At 37.5% G+C, this 21,877-nt stretch overlaps 3 protein-coding genes and 1 long non-coding RNA gene across 4 annotated transcripts in view; all 4 read left to right on the forward strand.

The window, feature by feature from the left end:
- The window catches only part of LOC145906454 (uncharacterized), an 82,600-nt gene that overhangs the window by 16,102 nt on the left and 44,621 nt on the right, over positions 1-21,877 (forward strand). The gene's annotated exons all lie outside the window — the stretch shown is intronic.
- Positions 3,311-4,828, forward strand: LOC145906751 (uncharacterized). Its single transcript, XM_082994204.1, has 4 exons — positions 3,311-3,405; positions 3,828-3,919; positions 4,091-4,198; positions 4,712-4,828. Exons 1-4 carry the CDS (start codon positions 3,332-3,334, stop codon positions 4,750-4,752), a joined length of 315 nt encoding a protein of 104 aa, XP_082850330.1. The 5' UTR covers positions 3,311-3,331; the 3' UTR covers positions 4,753-4,828.
- Positions 5,002-9,234, forward strand: LOC145906266 (uncharacterized). Its single transcript, XM_082993689.1, has 10 exons — positions 5,002-5,037; positions 5,116-5,325; positions 5,513-5,674; positions 5,912-6,031; positions 6,499-6,639; positions 6,827-6,988; positions 8,237-8,350; positions 8,513-8,610; positions 8,714-8,893; positions 9,106-9,234. Exons 1-10 carry the CDS (start codon positions 5,002-5,004, stop codon positions 9,191-9,193), a joined length of 1,311 nt encoding a protein of 436 aa, XP_082849815.1. The 3' UTR covers positions 9,194-9,234.
- LOC145906090 (uncharacterized) lies at positions 9,146-9,911 on the forward strand. Its single transcript, XR_014402800.1, has 4 exons — positions 9,146-9,354; positions 9,453-9,513; positions 9,577-9,681; positions 9,753-9,911. It is a non-coding gene; the product is annotated as an uncharacterized LOC145906090 (long non-coding RNA).

Raw genomic sequence — 21,877 nt, forward strand, 5'->3', positions numbered from 1 at the left:
GGCGGTTTAATTTAGACGGCTTGATTCAGCACTGCACCACATTGCACAAGACACACGGAGGCTTTTCAGTGCAAGTGCAGATTATGCGGGTAAATCCAAACTTCAAATATTCTTCAACATATTTACGCTTCTTCTCCATGACCAGAGTTAAAGAAAAACACTGCACCTTGATATCTCACTGCTACTTACAACTGAACGCCCTAAACTGCTTTTTGATACTTTCATTGTTGATGGCAATAATTGCTGTGATGTTTCAATGAAAATGCCTGTGCACAATGTTAGTGGCACATAGCCTACTGCTTATCGTCCCTGACAAGACAAAGCGATAGTAGGCCCAACTAGTTGTAGCCTATGTGTTGTAACAAGTTATAAAAACATCACATATATGTCGCGACCCACAGATAGCCTTCCCGCGACCCCCTTAGGGGTCGCGACCACCAGGTTGGGAACCACTGCATTAGTATATTGTACAACAAAAAGCTGTTTGGTTTTTAGGTGAATTGGCCAGCAAGAGCACAATTTCCATTTTCTATTTAAACAGCTTTTTCACTTGCTAAATGTAAATACCTGAACTATGCAAAAGCTGTAAGATATAAACGTGCCATATAATCAATGTCTAAATTAACAAAATAAGTTAATTTTGCCCTTCTACATAATACTAGGCATGTTCTTTTGAAGCGTTAATTCAATTAAAACTGTTCTCACAACTTTATAAAGCTAACATGATTTAACAAATTTCTATTTTGGTTTCAAAGGTAAAATGTCTTGTTAATTAAAGTTTAAAAAAAACAGTTTGTGATTAAGTTTCGAAAGTAATTAAACTAAAAAATTACTCTAGACCACATCAAACTTCCACTTACAACACCTACACCTTCGACCCACAACCTAATTCCAAAGCTTGCGGGCGTGAGCTAAATCAAAATGATTTCGCCGACGTATACGCTCAGCGGCAAGTCGCGGGAGTAATACGCCGAGCGCTCGCAAGCCCGCGACCTCTTGTGAGCGAAAGCTCACGCTTCCAAGCTTTGTCCCGAGCGTACGCCCGCGGCAATGAAACAAACAAAGAATCCGCCGGCGCAAAGCGTGAGTGTGGACCCGGCCTAAGCTCTAAATTTTTCACCAAATTTCCAGGTCTTTGTCGAATGCGCTGTTGTTAATTGTTGTTTTTGAACTAAAGCATGTGGAGAAACACTGAGAGAGCAGTTTGCCATAGTTTACTGAAAATGTGAACGGGATTATGTAATTTCATGAAATCAACTATAATTAAGTATCCTTCCGCCCCAAAAATGTCCTTTATAATACACGACTAATAACGTCTGCTCTAGTTCAGCGCTAAACGACATTTGACGAATGTTGCTTCTGTAAAGAAGTGCGTTAAACAAAATTGAAACGGTTTGTCGCATCCCGAACCTCGGTGTTTGAAGCGAACCTCAGCAAGCGACTTTACAATGGAATTTTATTGCCTTCGTCTTTTCAGGGAAAAGTGAACAATGGCTCTCGTGGCTACAGGACAATCGCACAATGCCCCCCTTGTCAATACGACTATCGCAAACGTGTGGTTTTTATGTCCTCACTGAACCTTTTTAAATTGCTGAGGTTTGTTTGCTCGTTCGTTGAGCAAATATTTCTTATCCTGTCACAAACTTCTGTTCATCTGCTTTCAGTATTACAGTTGTCTAGTTCTTGAACGGTTTTGTTAGGAGAGATTATGAACTGGGTGTAACGTAACGTTGAAACATTACTACTGAGGATAGAGAAAAGTAAAGGCATTATTGTACCTGGAGAGTACAAACGCAGATATTCAAGTAAAGTTAGGCTGAAAACGCAATGGTTTAGATAGGAGAACAGCATTCCCAAATATTTCGTGATGCGATAGTTGCCGTTAATTCCAACACATTGTTATTTGCTCGAAGCAAATATTTTCCATTTTGGTCCTTGATGTCTGTATTTCCGGCATTTGCTGCATGAATTTAATTTTTTTCCACCAAAAATTATAGCTGCGCTCCACGAGTTTTTTTTTTGATAAAATGCCATCTAAACCAATGCATTTTGTTTTGATTTTTACCAGCAGAGTTTTGTTGTCGGACCTATTGTTGTTGTCTGAACAATGAGTAGAGTACCCTTACGAAATACACGTTGAATATAAAAACACTTTGTCGAAATTTGTGGTGAATGTCAAATTACCATCGGATCGAATATCTTTAGAACCTTTGCCATCATGGGATAAATTAAGAGTTTATGCGCTTCAACCTCATTCGTCAACTTCGTTTAAATCCATACAAACAAACAACAACATTTGTGGTTAGTTCCAGATAAACTGGTTAGCAAATGTGTAATAGTCAATCCTATAGTAATATAGTCATAGACATATCGAAGCAGGTATATAACTTTTTACACCGTTAAAAACAATGTAGTAGGGTTGACTCTCTTAGCGAAGGTTTTGCATCAAATCCAACTAATTAAGCCAGCGAGATGAAGTAAGTTGTATTTGCCAAGACTTGCATCACACACGAGGAATAAAACAAGCGATTTAACGACAGAGAGCTTTATTGCGATCTTAAATCCAACATTTCCCTTTGTGAGTTATGTATTTTTGCCAGGACAAACATTGGAGTTATTAATTCGCTTGTCGAATTTACGACGGCTTTCCTAAAACACGTTGTATTAAATCCAGTGACAAAGCAATGAGTTTGCCGGAATTACATATGGTTGGTTTTGTTATTACTATTTGTTTTTGTTACCAGAGTTTTTAGAAACAAACTGTGCTACAGGGGGCTCAGTGATTTCGCGGGATATATTGTGGCCAAGGAACACTGGTAAGCAAGCGCACAACTTGCCAGGCAGCCTTCACATATACGTAGGGGATCTCTACCACCATATCAGATAACGCAGATCCAGCTAGGCTGCATTGTCAGGGCTGCCAAGCCTACAAACCTAATGATCACGATACGATAAGTGTGATTGCCAGACAAGGATCTGTGCAGTGAGGAGATCCTACCTATCATGTCGTTGCATGAAATATTTCTGCGTTACATATACATATATTGTTTTTTTTGCACTTTTAACATTTAATTCATTTTATTTCGTGAACGTCAGCGAAAAATCAGCACAACCTGCGGTGGACAATTTGAATGAAGACGGTAACAACGAAAATATTTCATTTTAACAAACTTTCAGATTTGGATTTTGTAACCAAGATATAAAATATTTTCATTTTAATGTATATACAGTTTTCCAATGTAGATTTTGTAAAGTTTGATCCGGCAATTGACTTGATTTGTATAGTTAAGCCAACATGGATCCAGAAAAATCTAAATCTGAAAGTTTGCAAATGAAATCAAAAACAGGATCTTGGACAAATGTGCAACTTCCACCGAAGCACAAAATACATCCTTACCACAAAAGGTATGTAATTGCCACAACATGAATTTGGTGTCTGGAAGCTAACCAGACCAAAGTGTGGTGCCATGAGACTGCAACGTATGCTGCAATAAATAATGCTTTAGATTAGGCGTAGAGTTCCTTAGTAAAACTCAATTTTGAGTATTTATAATGTCTGTTTTAAGGCAACTATGTCTTCGGTCAACACACCTGGATTATTGTTACTTTCTTTAGTAATATAATATTCTCAGTATTTCCTTCCAATCAAAATATGTTTATTCTTTTAGGCCATGTGAATCCAAACAGCATATGTTACATAGTTAGCATCGAATCGCATTGAGTCTAAGTATAGAATCAGAATAGAATGACCAAACCAAACCTAATCTACGATATATCATCAACTAAAACTTTAAATCATCTTCACATTAAACAATATCTCCAAAAAGAAAATCGACACAAGACTCTGGATATTCCTCTAAACATTCCTCTGGATATTCATCGATATCACGAGGCGATGTCACAAAAGCTCCTCCCACAGGTCAACAGTTTTCTATTTTAAGTGAAATTACCTACAACATGAATTCTGACCCACCATTCAATAAAACATGACAAACAACCTTTAATTCAGCAACTTACAGCAGTGTTATATGGTAATGTTATATCATTGCTTGCTATTATGTATTAGAATTAAATATATTTTTTAAACCAGACCTACCTGCAATACTCCAAGATTGCATGATGGCCTACGAAACAAATAATGAGAGGACAACTTCTTCAGTAGCTTCCTCACTTCCAGATTGGCTCGATCTATATCGGGGTAAAGTTACTCAGAAAGAGATTAAAGCCCTCTCCTTTGTTATTGAAAGAAGAAAACAAATCAGTATTATTTCATAGTCAATACAACTTCTTAACATAATAACAAGCAAATATATACAATATATACATTAATCTTTCAACGTTTTTGTAAAATTGCTCATGTTTTAGTACCAAAAATGTGTGATCGTTATACTTTCTTGCTTGACATGCGTGTTCGTTGAAAACCATGTACCTCTTCCTTATTTGTATTCTTACTAAAATTCTAATTTCAAATTCACACACCTGGTTCACGTGACGATGCAAGCGGTGCCAATGTTATCTATTCCTTTTTCCTTGTGTTTTTCTTCCGTTCTCCTGCGTTTTTAGTGTTTTTTGCGCATGATGCTTCACTGTTGACACAACCCTGAAGAAGTCTCGCCGGATGGCAGACGAAACGTTGGTTTCAAATAAACACTAAGGAAACTAAGTGCAAGAAGAGCAATTCCGATTAATTCAAATTCATTGTTTCATTCAGATGAGAAAGCTCCGTCTCCTCAGGAACAAGATAGGAGATAGTGGAGCAGCTGCATTGTCTCTTTGCATTCACAACATTGAAGAACTTGATCTGCATAATTGTGGCATAGGATATGAGAGTGTGGAAATTCTCTCAGATAAGATTAAAGATTTGCAAAAACCTGTAAGATAAAATTAGAAGTCAAGAAAATCATGGCAATTGGATGTTGTGTAGTTTGATATCACCACAATACGTATATATATAAATAAGTAAATAAATTTTGTAAAATTTAGTTTATTTCATTACTCAGGATGTTTGATCATTATGCTTTCTTGCTTGACATGCATGTTCGTTGAAAACCATCAACTCCTTCCTTGTTTGTATTCTTGCCAATATTCTAATTTCAAGTTCATTGTTTCATTCAGATGAGGAAACTCAAACTCTCCTGGAACAAGATAGGAGATATTGGAGCAGCTGCATTGGCTCGTTGCATTCACAACATTGAAGAACTTTATCTGTGTGATTGTGGCATAGGAGATTGGGGTGTGGAAATTCTCGCAGAGAAGATTAAAGATTTGCAAAAACCTGTAAGATACAAATCAGAAGTCAAGCAAACCATGACAATTGGTTGTTGGGTAATTTCATATCACCGCAATAAAAAAACAAATATTTAAATTTTGTAAAATTGAGTTTATTTCATTACTCAGAATGTGTGGTCAATATATTTCCTTGCTTAACATGTGTGTTCGTTAAAAAACATGTACCCCTTCCTTGTTTGTATTCTTACTAATATTCTAATTTCAAGTTCATTGTTTCATTCAGATGAGGAAACTCGATCTCTCCTGGAACAAGATAGGAGATAGTGGAGTAGCTGCATTGGCTTGTTGCATTCACAACATTGAAGAAGTTTATCTGGTTGAATGTGGCATAGGAGATGAGGGTGTGGAAATTCTCTCAAAAAAGATTAAAGATTTGCAAAAACCTGTAAGATACAAATCAGAAGTCAAGCAAAGCATGACAATTGGTTGTTGTGTAATTTCATATCACCATATTGACAAAAAATAAAAATTTGAATGTTGTAAAATTGAGTTAATTTCTGTACTCAGTATGTGTGGTCAATATACTTTTTTGCTTGACATGTGTGTTCGTTGAAAACCATGTACCCTTTCCTTGTTTTTATTCTTACAAATATTCAAAATTTTAGTTCATTGTGTCATTCAGATGTGGAAACTCAATCTTTCCTTGAACAAGATAGGAGATGGTGGAGCAGCTGCATTGGCTCGTTGCATTCACAACATCGAAGAACTTTTCCTGTGTGATTGTGATATAGGGAATGAGGGTGTGGAAATTCTCTAAAAGAAGATTAAAGATTTACAAAAACCTGTGAGTCTCATTTAGTCCTTCACTTGTCCTTTGTGCTAGAAACAATATTTGGTGTTTTTTCCCTGTTCCATTGTTCATTTTGTGTTTTATGACATGAAATTCTCTCAACAAAATATAAAAATATTAGAAGCACCTGTAAAATTAAATTTTTGCTACTTCAGATTGTTTTATCGCTTATGTTTGTGGTGGTTTGTTGAGGTTAACCGCAGTAAATATTGAATAATCTGATATTGTGTTCACATTTTGAATTGCAAATAGATATAATTAACAACGAACATTAAATGTTTATCGTAAAATGATTCATAATTTTTTGCCAACGTTTTATAAAATTATTAATTACACATAACTAGCTGAAATATGTATGAAAACAAGCTTTTCAGGAGCAATTCTGTGGCAAAATTTATTGTGTAATATATGGTGTTTAGATGAAACTTGTGAATCTACTCGGCAACAATTTGACGGATGACAGTGCTGAGTTATTGGCTGGATGTATGCACAAAATTGAGTGTTTGTCGGTCATAAGTAATAACTTTACACAGGCAGGGGAGGATCTCATTAATTCCGAAGTAAAAAAAATAACGTGGCATGTTTTTGTTCAAAACAAAGTTTATACTAACTCTTCATTACAATTAACATATTTTCTGTTCAAAAATTGCTTTCAAGGTTTTTGGAATATTTAACTTACAACTATAACGAAACTTATACTTACAAATACTTCTACTTACATTTTAATAACTGAGTCATGTTTTACAGAAGCATGAAGAATATGAATTCATCCAGTCAACATCATCTGTTGTTGGTGTGGAAGGTGGCAAACTTGATGTGATGGGTTGTGTTGTTGGTATTCCTCCTAATGCACTGGATACAAATGTAAAAATTTGGTTGAGAAGTTACTATGGAAATACTGAGTCAAATGTAAGTGGTTTTACGCATGTGAACACAGGACTTCACTGTCAAAAGAGATTTAAAATATTGCAGTAAAGTGGTTTTACAGTTTTTACACTGTCAAAAGATGTTGAATGTTTTCTGAGACTTAATATCATCCTACCTGACGGGGCCTTCACCACATTCAGGCCAGCATTGGGATCAGGGAAAGGCTAAGTCTACTTAGGCTTAGCTGACCTTTGCGTTTACTCCCAAATGTCGGTAACTCAGGCGTACAATTTCCCAAAAAAGGAATGGCCCAATATCAATATTAAATCCAACAAATGATGTTTGTGAGCCAATCAACGTTATCAACATGTGATTTTCTTTTTTTTTTTCAAACACCTATTCCTGTGGCTCAGTTCATACATTTTGAATTATTGACTTTTAAGTCGTTTACACATGAAATTCCACAAGTACAGTTATAAAGGAAAACATAATTGATGCAGCTACAGTAAACAAAACACAGCAAGGATTTGTGAAGCCTCTGGGAGGTCCATATGCCATATAAGATAGCACAAGTAGCCCCGGGTGATGCCAAAACAACAAGCAACTACCCTGCAACTAATTTAGACCTGAACGCGCAAACGAGAGGTCAGAAAGGACAAATCACAGATCCAATTTTCCCTCAACAATTTGATGCTTTTTTTGAAATAATTTTTGACAACACCCTACAACAAATGACTACCTGACTGAACTGGATACAATTTTTTCTTAAATTTCCAAACTACACTCAAAATTGCTTTGTAAAAGCACGTGCTTCCCTGTGCATCCACCTCTCAAATTTGATTCCCATGCATCACCTGGTTGCTTAGTTATGTGTCGTCCTTGTGTAGGACAGATTTTTTATATGGACAAAAAAGATATGTTCTGTTCTAAACACTGAATCTGTTAAAACAAATGACAAAAAAATATATCAATGCATCAAAAATACACAATTTTTACAACCAAGTACAATATTTTATGTTTGTTGCCTTTACAAATGCAAGATGTCCAATGCTAGTAAAGCGACAAAAACCGAACCTTCATATACTAACAGTCTGACTCCAAATAAAGCGCAACAAAATATATACGAAATTATTCTCTGTTTCTTACCAGTTTAAATATATGTAGATCTGTTGAGAATGTATTCGCCGGCTAACCTCTCACACAGCATGCAATACGTCTCACCGATTAGAAAAATGTTTCATTATTCAACAAATATATTTAAACTTTTTTTATTAAGTTTTCATTCCTCAGAAGGAAATTACGCCATTGTTGTATTGTGGACCAAGTGGATTAAAGTTTGCTAAGGATGTCACCATCACTTTACCAACATGTTTTGTGTGTGAAGATCCTTATCAACTTGTTATGGTAAGTTTAAACACTGGTTTTGTGACCAGATTTACCAGTTTGTAACTGCTAAATTTTTTAATATATTCGTGACATAATAGTAGCTGTTGTGTAGTTGGTTGTTTCAACATATATTAAATAATGTTGTAACAACATTTACATTATCCAATTCCAAATGTTAAGGTTAAAACAAGTGAAGATGGTAAAACTTGGGAATATTATCAAACTTTATCCCACAATGGAGAAGGAAAGATTACATTTAAAGTAACTCACTTTACATGGTAAGTGCAACTTTCTACTTCCAGTTTTGTTTCACGTCATTTTTGTCTCAAAATTATTGTCTCACTTGAATTTTCATGATTAGACAAATTAATATACTTGCAGGTATCATGTGATCTACGAAAAACTTGGTTGGTTGAAGGAGAAAATGGTCCTGGGTGGATTTCCATCAAAGGAAAGTTCTGACTCTGCTGAAAGACTTTGGAGACTTGTTGTTTGTGACAACTGGAAATTTAACTTAAAGACTGATGATAACCTCAATAAGTTGCTTGGTTTCACTTTAGGGTAATGAATCCCAATGCCATCAAAGAACACAACAATTTAAAAAAAAAATTTCATTTACAACAAGGGTAAACAGTGAAGTGCAGCCATGATGTAACAAGTCAATTAATAACAATACTGATTTTGCTTCACCTATCTCAATGAATTTCTATGCCAATACATTTTTTTGTTTGTTTAAACAAAGTACATAATATTTTTCATTATTTGTTTACCAGATCAGATCAAAATGAATCTACACTCACACTTAAAAGTGAATCTGGTGGAGTAACATTCAATAAAAATCCAATTAAATTGAAGAATTGAAGAATACTTTTTCAAACAATGGGTCACAACATGAGGTTTTGTTTAAGTTTGCTCCATACAGTGGTTATGAGATGGTTGATGTTGAATTGGATTTTAATGGCAAGTTATTCACAATAGATTTTGGTATAAAAGTTGAAACTGAAGACACACAAGAAAAACAAGTAAGTGAAAACATAGCCCCTTGCACCCATAATTATAAGATTTGTAAGACATAGTGCATTTCGCTTTTTAGATTAAATATGTATATGTTGGTTTACAGGAGACAAGACATAAATCTGACTTGAAGTTTGCTGAGTCACAAGATCCATTGCAACAAGCAAGTATGACTAAGCACTTATTAGTTTTGAAGTTGTAAACCTCTTATATTCACCTATAATTTCCAGGTACCGCAATTACTGGCTGTACTTTTATTGAACCACATATCAACATAGCAGGACGCTCAGTTAACACAACAAACACTCAACAGCCGACGTCAACTTCATCGCTAGGTTTGTATGGTGTTTGCTGATTGCACACATGCATAAACTGAGGAAATACTAAAATTTGAATATATTTTTAGATGCTGGTCCTTCATGCAGCAAAGATTATTAGTTTCACATCCAATCCTTTTTGTAAATTTTACGATTTAAGATTTAAATCGTCTTTATGTATCGTGACATCATCTATGCAGGAATGTGGCCAAAATATTGCGCATTGTTCCTGCTATAGTCAAACAATTTCTCTGTGCCAGTCTTCAGCAACAAATGCACTTTAGTTGTTTTCTTGGTTTACTATATTTGCACTTGTTAGTTTCTGATGCAGTTTTGTGTTTCCAAGAATTTACTGAACATTTTCCAAACTTTAAAGATTGGTGGATTTATGTCTTAAGTCGTGAGTTAGACTACTTAGAAGACGCACAGACTTGTGTAAAGGAGTCCTTTTACTCTAGCAGTAACCTTAAGATAAAGAAGGCAAGTTGCCTACGAAGCCGAGTTGCCATCGATTCGCAGTCGGCCCCTTCGGGTGCGTAACCCGAGGCCCAGTCGCACACCTCGTACCGTACGCGGTCGCTTTGTGGGGTCGTAACCGGACAGAACCCAGCTCTATTGGTGTTTTCCATTTAACGCCTAATTGCGTATCAATAGAGAAAATGTCAAAAGTGACTACAGGAATTAGCATGTGCAAGTCGATGACCGGCGGATCTTTCTGTAGAAATCAATATGTTATATGTGCAAAAAAAGCCATAATAATTGATGTGGTTCGTCTCTGTTGCTTGGTTTTGAGTACTCAACGGATCGACGTTGACCGAAAGGTACCACACAGTGGAAATCAGTGTGCCAGCTAGTGTAAAAGCTAACACAGTGCCTGCAGCTCTTAATATGTTATAATCCTGGAACTCCAAAAGAAGCAAAAGACGATCAGCGCCTATGCATAATCTTTTTTTTCAACAAAGATGTTAATTTCGCCTATTGGCATCCTGCAGTTTTTGTCCAAAGAGAAAAGCAATGAAATAAAAAAATTAAAAACCACAACAGAAACAAAACAAATAAGTCCACTTTCGGGACTGTCAAGAAAAAAACCAAAGCGACAAAAACGATGAAACTTTCCTGCGAGAAGCCGCCGCGGTAACACGTACGCAAGAAATACCAAGAGACTGGTCAAGGTGTTAGTAGACCATTGTAAAAAGGTGGGGGGGACAAGGTGTAAGGATTTCAACTTGCCAGAGGGCAGTGACGTAGACACATGGCGATAACGCTGTGACGGAAATAAAGACAAAAAGATGGGAGAACGCAAAGACATTCATTTTAAACGTGGTAGAATCATTGGCTGAATGTTTGTTGACGCCCTGAAGTGGTTTGGCCATTTGTCTTTACAAATATCTGAATGAACCATGGGAGGTTCTTGGACAAAAATTACCGTGAAGCAATCTGCAATGTTCATTTCGCTTTTAAATATGATGTCGGGGTTATTTTGATAGTGTTTTGCCAGCGCCATCTTGCCCCCTTGGCATCTTTAAAACGTCCTGCTCGCCATATTGAACGTTGTGAATTTCACCTGTTCATGCTAAAACGATTCCGTATTTTTTGCATGTGTCACTTCGTCGCAAAGGGATAGTGGGGTAGTAAGGGGTAAACAGAACTAAAAATTTTAAACACTCGAGATCGACGACAAAACCATTGCGTACACAGAAGGTATACGTGAAAAAATGCGCGCTCTTGGAGCTTCTGTGCGCTGTTTATACAGAGCATAGAATAATGTATATCTCCACTACCGCTCCAGCCTAAGAAAACTAAAAGAGCTGGTTGACAAAAGCGCTATAGTCTTACGCGTGACTGAAAAAAATGTGGTTTTAGATCGCTTTGACTACTATACCATAATGCGCAAGGAGCTTGGGAAGTTTACCATACTGCCAATAAGCCCCAAAGATTTAGATAGCTACCGAAGACATATTTACAGTGAATGCGAAGTTGTTTTGAAAAATCGCCACAGGACTTAGAAGAACATGTTTTATCACATGGTGGGACCAAAGTCCACCGGCAACGGTTTTGACCATGTCTCAGGTCCGTCATTTTTTGCCCTATTTAAAAGTCGCTGTCACGCATCACAGCTCTTCTGGAACATGTTTTAAAACCTATCAGTGTGCTTATTTAAGGTTCATTTATTTTTTTTCTCAGGGCCGTGCACGTCCCACCTAATTTATGCCAGACCGAAATTGAAAACCACAAATGCAGAAAAATAATAATGTGACGTAACAATATTTTAGATTGTGTAGAATGTTTGGTTCTACTTCAGAAATGCATTTTTATCCTTCAGTACTTAAAACGTTATCGTGACGTCACAAACTGTCAGCATAGCGAGATTCAAGGAAATGATTAGTTTAGATCGACTTTGTGTCATTAGCGCGGAACTAATTTACTAACGTCTAACATGCGTTACTAACTGTAACATAAATCTTGTAAGTTGGGTAAACGCAAAAGAAACGAATGCTAGTCTTGCAAATGCGTTTTTTAGCAGATTGTTTGTCATTTTGTTCTAATGTGTACTGTGAAATTCAATTTCTTAAGTTTCAGGAATATACCGGCAAGACTTAATATATGTGTGAAGAATGTTCTACAGATTTCCTTAATGTAGATCAGTGTTTGTGAAACTTTTTGAGCCAGCTCGCACTTATGCCTTTATCAAAATCTTTGATTCAAACTGAACCACTACATGTCGTAACAGCGTTTGTTTTCGCTAAGTCACTGCAATGTTTACACTGTGATAATAATGCTTGCTGGTGCACTGCTTTTGTAAAAGACTGAATAGTAAAACTTTAATATAGCACGAGCTTGATCACGCTTCTTCAGGTGCTGCAAATGGCGTGTCTGTAATAATAATAATTATAATTATTGCTTCGGTTCATTAGGTCTTAGACCTCCACGAAGCTCCTGTGTTGATGTTTAATGTGTCTTCAATCAGCTTTCTTTACTTTGCTTTAAGAACGGCATTTTAGGTTACTGTTTGTATTTGAAAATCATCAACCTTTACGTTAAAATGTATTCTGTTAATCAAGCATGTTGGCATCCGGTTAAGTTTTCGTCGTACACGGAGGCAAATGCATTGGAGCTGTGTAATCCTTGCCTTAGTTCCTCTTGTATTCAGTAAACAGTCAAAACGACGTCACAAGCTGTCGGTGTAGCGAGTTGTGGGGAAATAATGATGGTAGATTGATTTCGTGTCATTAGCGCGGAAAGAGAAACGATCATTCGGTAAAAATAAATCCATATCAACCGAATCGTTGGTATTTGCAAAGTCAGAAGAGTTGATAATATGCCTGGCAGCATCAGTAATAAATTGTGCAATGTGAAGCTAAACGATTGCAGTCTTGAAATTTAGACTCTTGTGACAATTTTTCAGTGATCAAAATGAATGTTAAAATTCCTATAGAAAACACGACCAGTCGAGAAAAGTGTTTGGTGTAGTGTGATAGCAGACAGTAATCATTTTTTCCTTTTTATATCATTCAAATTTAAGTAAGGCAGAATATACCTAAAATTGAACAGTTTTGCCCCTTCGGTATTCAGGCAATAAACGTGAAACGTAGAAAAAACAATGCTGCAACTTTTTTGCTTCATATCATGTTTCAAACGTTGGTTGTAGGAATAGTTTTGTTAGATTTTCGCAGGGTCATGCGTGGCACAGACATAGAAATCATCATGTAGTAAAGTGATTGTCATTTTGTTTTAAACAGCGTTTGTTTTCGCTAATTCACTGCAATAAATTATTGCTTCGGTTCATTAGGTCTAAGAAATCCACGAAGCCCCTGTGTTTCTGTTTAATGTGTCTTCAATCAGCTTTTTTTTACTTTGCTAGTTCATGTAGAAGTTGATAGTGATTAATTATGAACAAATTTTTTAGTGCCATATCGTTAAACTTTTGTGAAGGCCGTAGTATGATATTGCTTGTATTTGAACGTCCTCAACCTTTACGTTAAAATGTATTCTGTTGTTCAAATGTAATGGCATCCGGTTAAGTTTTCATCGTTCATTTCGGAGACAAATGCATTGGAGATGGGCAACCTTTGCATCAGTTCCTCTTGTATTCAGTAAACAGTCAAAACGCTATTGTGACATCACAAGCTGTCGGTGTAGCGAGTTGTGAGGAAATAATGATGGTTGATTGATTTCGTGTCATTAGCGCGGAAAGAGAAACGATCATTCGGTAAATATAAAACCATATCAACCGAATCGTTGTTATTTGTAAATAGCAAAGTCAGAAGAGTTGATAATATGCCTGGCAGCATCAGTAATAAATTGTGCAATGTGAAGCTAAACGATTGCAGTCTTGAAATTTAGACTCGTGTGACTATTTTTTCAGTCGTCAATAATGAATGTTAACATTCCTATAGAAAACACGACCAGTCGAGCCCAAGTGTTTGGTGTAGTGTGATAGCAGAACGTTTCTTTTGCCCCTCCGGTATTCAGACAAAAAACGTGAAACGTAGAAAAAACATTGCTGCAACTTTTTTGCTTTATATCATGTTTCAAACGTTGGTTGTAGAAAAAATTTTACGTGTTTATCGCAGAGTCGTGCGTGGTACAGATATAGAAATCATCATGTAGTAAAGTGATTGTAAACATTTTGTTTGGAAAATTTTTGAGTTAACTTCCGTCTAAAGATGGTGGCAGATATGAGCAAGACAGGATCGCGCCTTCCTCTCTCTTTATTAATCTGATCACTCACAAACTCAGTCTATTCATTTACTTTCCTAATTTAATAAGACGACTGAACAGAATAATTTGTTTCGAATGGCATTTTATTTTAAATGTTTCATGATAATTTAAGTAAACGCTCGGGTTAGCAACAAAATCAACAGAATGAAATCAGCCCTTTTGATGCTAAACTCTTATTGCAAGATTAGGTGTTGATGCTTGTTCGTAAAACTATTAAATTAGTCGCGAAGAACCAAGCTAGTTCCTGCAACAGACAATTCTAATTCATAGATTTTCTCAAACGAATTTCCAAACATCTAACAATGCGTTACTAACTGTAACATAAACCTTGTATTAGGAACCACATGAGTAACGAATGCTAGTTTTGCTAATGCGTTTTAAACAGATTGTTTGTCATTTTGTTCTAATATGAACCTTTTTAACGGGACCTATCGTTAAACTTGTGTGAACGTTTGTGTTTGAATTCGGTCAAGTTTTCATTGTACATTTCGGAAGCAAATGAATTGAAACAGTCAAAAAGTAAACAGTCAAAACGCTATTGTGACGTCAAAAGCTGTGTAGCAAGTTGTGAGGAAATGATGATGGTAGATTGATTTCGTGTCATTAGCGCGGAAAGAGAAACGATCATTCGGTAAATATAAATCCATATCAACCGAATCGTTGTTATTTGTGAATAGCAAGGTCAGAAGAGTTGATAATATGCCTGGCAGGATCAGTAATAAATTGTGCGATGTGAAGCTAAACGATTGCAGTCATGAAATTTAGACTCATTTGACAATTTTTACAGCCGTCAAAATCAATGTTAACATTTTACACGACCAGTCAAAAATGTGTTTTGTGTAAGATTTTTGTGCGGGTAGCGCATAGCTAGCTTCGGCACGTTACCCTCTTGCTACAGCTGAACTTTGTTCTCGCCCACCAGAAGGACCTGGATTTTGCCTGTGTTCCGGCAGAAGTGATGCTGCCTTCCTTGGAAGATTCGTGAGTATATTTGGATTGGTATTACCTACCGGCACGGAACTGTGCGCGGTTGAACTGCATTCAAAACCGAACGATCTGGCATCCTTTCATGCTGAGATCCAGTTATCGATCACGCTTCCCACATTTCAACCTCAACCTCCGCTGCTTGCACCTCATGTTCCACTTCCAACAACTCAAGTTCGTTTGCAATTCTTTGACCTTCAGCTTCTATCATCTGCCTTTCAGCTAACTGTCGTTTCTTTAAAACGGCCATTTCCTTGCGAACCAAAGCCTCTGTGCGCTTGGTACTTGATCGGGTATTCGAGGTGTGCGCAGTAGAAACTGTCACGCCAGTTTGTTTTGACGTGACGCTGATTTTATCTACATTCTTCGAAGCAGATTGATTCTTCCGCACGTGTATCGAATTCTTCTTTGCCTTTAGCACAGTAGGTGGCATTTCTCTTTTTTATGTGCTAATTGCTTGTCGTAAAGTATGACTTCATTCACAAGGAATAACTTTTATATTGTTACTTGCATTAAAATGGTTGACATTTGTGATACAAGTAAAGCGGTCCTTCTAAAATGTGCTCGTGCATCTATGTGGAGCTATGTGCAATTATATGGAGCTATGTGCAACTATGTGCAACTATGTGCAACTATGTGGAGCTATGTGCAACTATGTGTCGCTATAGGGAACTATGTGTCGCTATGTGCAATTATGTGTCGATGTGTGCAACTATGTGGAGCTATGTGCAACTATGTGGAGCTATGTGCAACTATGTGTCGCTATGCGCAACTATGTGTCGCTATGTGCAACTATGTGCAACTATGTGGAACTATGTGCAACTATGTGGAGCTATGTGCAACTATGTGTCGCTATGTGCAACTATGTGTCGCTATGTGCAACTATGTGTCGCTATGTGCAACTATGTGCAACTATGTGCAACTATGTGCAACTATGTGCAACTATGTGCAACTATGTGCAACTATGTGCAACTATGTGCAACTATGTGTTGCTATGTGTCGCTATGTGGAAGGCTCGCAAGGCTTGGACGCTGCTTTTGAATTTCCTGTACACAAAAACACGATTTTAAAAGTGTTTGGCGACCCGTGTTTCATGCAATGTAGACCAGGTGTATCTGTTGTTACTTCAACGTATCTTTGCCTAGTTTCGTTGATAAACAGTGGTCTTGATTTTGGCATTGTCTTGTATTGTTCTCCTTAGTATTGTTATTGTGTTATTGCTTCAACAGTGTGTATTCTTTGGTTACATCACGAACAAAAATTAGCAGGGTACTTGGCTGCTTTCCAGACAATTTGTCTCGATGATGCTACCACAATGAGTTTCATTAAAGGTCGGCTGACCTGGTATGGCTAGTTGCCACTGACTTGTCTGTTCACCTGTGCTCTCGGCTGAGATACAGTAAATTCAAGGGTCTGCAGCGTACCACTTGTTTTCCAGGTGGGCGGCTTGAGCTGAATCTAAGACTGCTTCCGTGTTCTAGCTGTTGATACTGAACTCCGTGGCAGACTTATTTATTACCTGAAAGACACGTTTGCAATGCCAGGCGGCGTGAAGTTTAAATTTGTTCCAAGCACGTTAGTGACTGAGCGAGTAACTTCTACCGAGTGCCACTTGTTAGTTAAGTGACCAAGACTGGTTGGGTGGCAAAGTAAAATAACAGAGAATGATAACGAACTAAGGACAACCAATTGAGACCGAGAAATGTGTGAACGGGTATTTAACAAGTCACAATAAAAAAAGATCTGTCGTCTAGTCGGATGCCAGAAGGCTGTGCGAGTTATGCCGGAAAGCTTAACACCGTCTGCAGCCTTCGGTCCGTATGTGTTCCAAATGTGTAAAGAATTAAGTAGGGAAACATGCGTGTTGCTGCACATGCCCCTTGCTTGTGAAGATTGATAGTTTCTATCCGAAATCCAATATCGTCTTGTCGTTAGGTTGTTGTGCTGTGAGTTGCGTTGAATCGTTTGGATGTTTTGCTGGTCATCGTCTGTGTTTCCGTCGTGGTTGCAAGCTGTCACGTTTTTTTTCTGTGTACAAAAGAACACCGGCAGTAAAATGCTCAAACAATTTAAAATATCTACGAAGCGTTTATGGAAATTGCGTGTTGCATGACAAATTAAAAATGTTATTAAAAACTACAGTGAACCACAAATTCTATCGCATTGAAGCGTGCGCAACAAATGCTTACATTCCAGCACATTTGGAGCCTAATTCCTCTGCTTGTAAAAAAGTACGCTCGTAAAAATTGAAACGGTTTGCCGCATCGCGATCCTTGGTTCTTAAAGCGAACCTAAGCAAGCGACTTAAAAATGGAATTTTATTGCTTTCCTTTGTTTTTTATGGCTTTCTTTTGTCATTTCAGGGAAAAGTGCCCAATGGCTCTCGTGGCAATAGGACTGTCGCACAAATGACTTCCTTGTCAATACGACTATCGCAATCACGTAGTTTTCTTTGTCCTCACTGAACCTTTTTAAATTGCTGCAGGTTTGTTTGCTCGTTCGTTGAGTAAACATTCCTAATCCTATCCCCATCTTCTGTTCAACTAGTTTCATTATTGTACCTGGAGAGCACAAACGCAGATAGAAAATGAAGTTCGTTGTTCAAGGTCCAACTTCAAGTAAAGTTAGGCTGAAAACGCATTGCCTTAGATAGGAGAACAGCATTACTAAGTATTTCCCTGATGCGATAGTTGCCGTTAACTTCAAAACGTTGTTATTTGGCCGAAGCGAAAATATTCGATATTGGTGTTTGATGTCTGTATTTTCCAGCGTTTGGATGCAAAATTTGTACCCCAATAAATTATTGCTGGACTACATGCGTTTTTTTTGATAAAATCTAAACCAATGTATTTCGTTTTGATTTTTACCAGCAGAGTTTTGTTGTCGGACCTATTATTGGTGTCTGAAAAATGAGTAGAGTCCCGCATGAAATACACGTTGAATGTACAATAATTATTTGAGGATCAGGCTAACACTTTGAACCTTTGCAAAGATGGGATAAATTAAAGAGTTAATGCGCATCAACCTCATTCGTCAACCTCGTTTAAATCCGTAAAAAACAAACAACAACATTTGTGGTTATATCGTTAGTTCCTGATAAACTGGTTAACATATGTGTTATCGTCAATCCTATAGTTATATAGTCATAGACCTTTCGAAGCAGGTATATAACTTTTTACACTGTTAGAAAACAATGTAGTAGGGTTGACTCTCTTAGTGAAGGTTTTGCATCAAATCCAACTAATTAAGCCAGCGAGATGAAGTAAGTTGTGTTTGCCAAGACTTGCATCACACACGAGGAATAAAACAAGCGATTTAACGACAGAGAGCTTTTTTGCGACCTTAAAACCACCATCGAACACGTGACGCTCCACACTCCCTGTCTGCCATAGAGTGGCAGCAAGTTGTCCAAACACCCTTTGGTCGTCAATTACTTCTTTTGAGCGTCATGTCCACCCACCATAAAGTCACGGAGCGTGGGTGTACTCTATTGATTTGACGTTCTGCTTGCCTAATACTTTGTTTGCTTTTCAGTCATTTGCAAGATGCGAATTTAATGGGGTGGGCTCTGTCACGTATGATATCTATGTTACAGATACTTTGGTGTTGAGATTATTGTGCAGTTTTTGTGTCTTCGGAAACAGTATTCGCGTATGCTCGTTGCTTTCGATATCAAATATTTCATATAAGCAAAGTTTCAGTTCAAAGTTGGTGACATACTTAGATAGTGAAACGATACAGAAAAAACTTTCTTCCATCTTGTATTGGGTCCTGTTATTAGTAACCAAAATAATCACTACGCAACTACACGATCATAAATCAAGATTCGTAGCAATAAATTCCCATTTACCGACCTTTAAAACGGGAACAGGTAGATTGTGTTTGCCAGACTCTAACATTTCGCCTTGTTAAAATCGTTACGTTCCAGGGCAGAGCCTTCTAGTTAATATTCTACTATTCCTAACCGGCAGGCAACTTCTTTTGAAACGCTGTATATGTTTTAGTGCATGAACAACTGGTTTGCCAGAATTTAATTTGATCGGTTTACAAAAATAGGAGGTACAGGAAAGGTCAGATAGAAAAAGCATAATCTGGTAAAATGATTAAAGGTGTCACTAAGACCAGTTTTAAGAATTGTCCAATAAACTGCAAAGTACACAACGAACGAAAGGTGCGTTAATGTGCGAAGTTCGATTTAAACCATTATAAGCGATAAACTACATTGAAAAGGGCAACAATAACTCTCCTCTTTTGTTACAATCTTGAAAGAAGTTACTGCTATTTTTGTTGCCAGGCATACTAATTAATCGGAATTGCTCTTCTGGCACTTAGTTTCTAAAGTGTTTATTGGAAACCAACGTTTCGTCTAACATCCGGCGGATCCGGCATGTAAACTACCCTGAAGAAGTCTCGCCGGATGGCAGACGAAACGTTGGTTTCCAATAAACACTTTAGAAACTAAGTGCCAGAAGAGCAATTCCGATTAATTCAAAGAAGTTGTTGAGGTAATACATTGTTGTTTGATCCCACTAATTGTCCAGATGTACAAGCAATTATGGTTGTGGGTATTCGACCAAGTCACCGCTGGTGACGTATGTGTGTTCAACGAGCGTTGGTATAGAGTTGAGCGATCGTAGGTCTTCAGATGTCGCCTCCAGCGATTTGCAACGTTATGATGTGCAGATAACATTGTGTTCAGTGCACACCGGTGATGACGTAGGTGTGATCGATGTCGTTGCGTTGGTGTCTGCATGGTAGCGTGATAACGTTACCATTGTGCGTTGGACGATGCAACGAATCATGAATTTCCCTTTTTTTCATGAATTTCCCTTTCCGTGAAAATTTCGTGAAACCGAATGGCGAAGCTAGATTTACCGAGATTTATTTCACACATTCCGCGTCGGACCGTTTTTCGTCAGTCGCGATTGGGAGGTTAGCCTAAGCGAGATAATATTTATTTAAGGATCGCGAAATAACATCGGGAATTCGAGGGCTGATTTGACATCATGCAAGGTGGCAGCACGCTGCGCTACACGCTCAATGCGGCCATTACAAAATGGGGCGAATTTTACCTCTGGCCAGCGAGTGAAACAGTCCACCACCGTTTGGAAATACATCTTGCCTTGACATAGTGTTACTGAACCTACTATGCCAATGTTGGCGTGACAAATCTGTATGAAACAAACTTGAAGGCAGTGAGCTGAACTTCCAAAGCCTCAAAATCAAGGATGGCATTTGCAAAGAACCCTTGCCTTTTACTCAATTGCATAAGCGAGATAATTGCTTTCTCGTTAATGTGCTACACATTATCGGTGAACTTCAAAATCGTCTGAACAGTATTCATGTTTTCCAGCTCTACGACAGTAGATAATACCTGTAGCAAATCCCACTAATTCTTTCAAATTTTCTTGTTTTTTTAGTCAATAAGGGGCCATGACCTTCATTGTCATTGCGTATAGGTAAGCATGTAAACTAATGAGTTTCTTTGAATGCAATGACACATTAGATCAGTCTGCGAAAACCGTTGTTTGTCAGAGTCTTAAAAAGTCCGAGTTTGTTGTTATTTTTTTATATATGGCATAGAGACAGTCGAGATAACTAGCCAAACCGTCACAAAAGCTGTTGTAAATGTGAAAGAACATAAAGCGATATTAAAATACAAGATTTTGACTTATTACAACAATTCAATTTCAATTCAATTCATTTTATTTCTCGCAAACGTCATCGAATACGCACAACAACTTGCAGCAATCATTTCGACTGGTGACGTGACGAAGGACCGGTGGAACCATTCTTGGTCATATGACCGGCCCTATGGAAGGTACGGGCGTTGCAAAAAGACAAACACATATCGGCAACTGGAAGAAAAACTTTTTATTTTTTTTTCCTTTTATATCAACTAGTTTTATATTTTTTTGTTTTTTTTGAAAAAAAAACAAAACAACAACAACAAAAGATGTGTTACGTATCTATCATTAATAAGCTTGGCAGAACACATTAGACGGTGTGAAGATATATCTAGGCACGTCTGTGGAGTGTGGACTTATGTTGAGGCACGTGATGGCGGCACGTGCTGGCGGCAGGTTTGCGATAATTATTTGATTAATTGGTGTCGTGTCTGATTGAATTATAACATTCCTGGGGGTGTTTACCTCGCCCACGTGTTGTTGTTTAGATTTTTGTCAAGCGATTCGATGAGGAATGCGTGCAGTGCTTTGTGGAATCCGACCAAACTGAACTTTTTTATGTTTTCAGGAATGTTGTTCCAAATTTCTACGCCTTTGTAATTTAAGTTTTTTTTGCCCAATTCCGTTGATGCACGTGGAAGAAAATATTTGAGGTTGGTATGACTTCTGGTTGTGTGGGCATGAACTCTAGCAACTGGTGTGAAATAATTTTTGAAAACTGGTGGCAAACGTTGATTTTTGTACTTGTGTACGAACCTTCCAATTTGTAAATTATGCATTAAGTGAATCGGCAGAATTTTGGTGTTTAAATGTAGTTGCCA

This window comes from Ascidia mentula, chromosome 6 (genome assembly GCF_947561715.1).
Source record: "Ascidia mentula chromosome 6, kaAscMent1.1, whole genome shotgun sequence".
In the NCBI taxonomy this organism is placed as follows: Eukaryota; Metazoa; Chordata; class Ascidiacea; order Phlebobranchia; family Ascidiidae; genus Ascidia; species Ascidia mentula.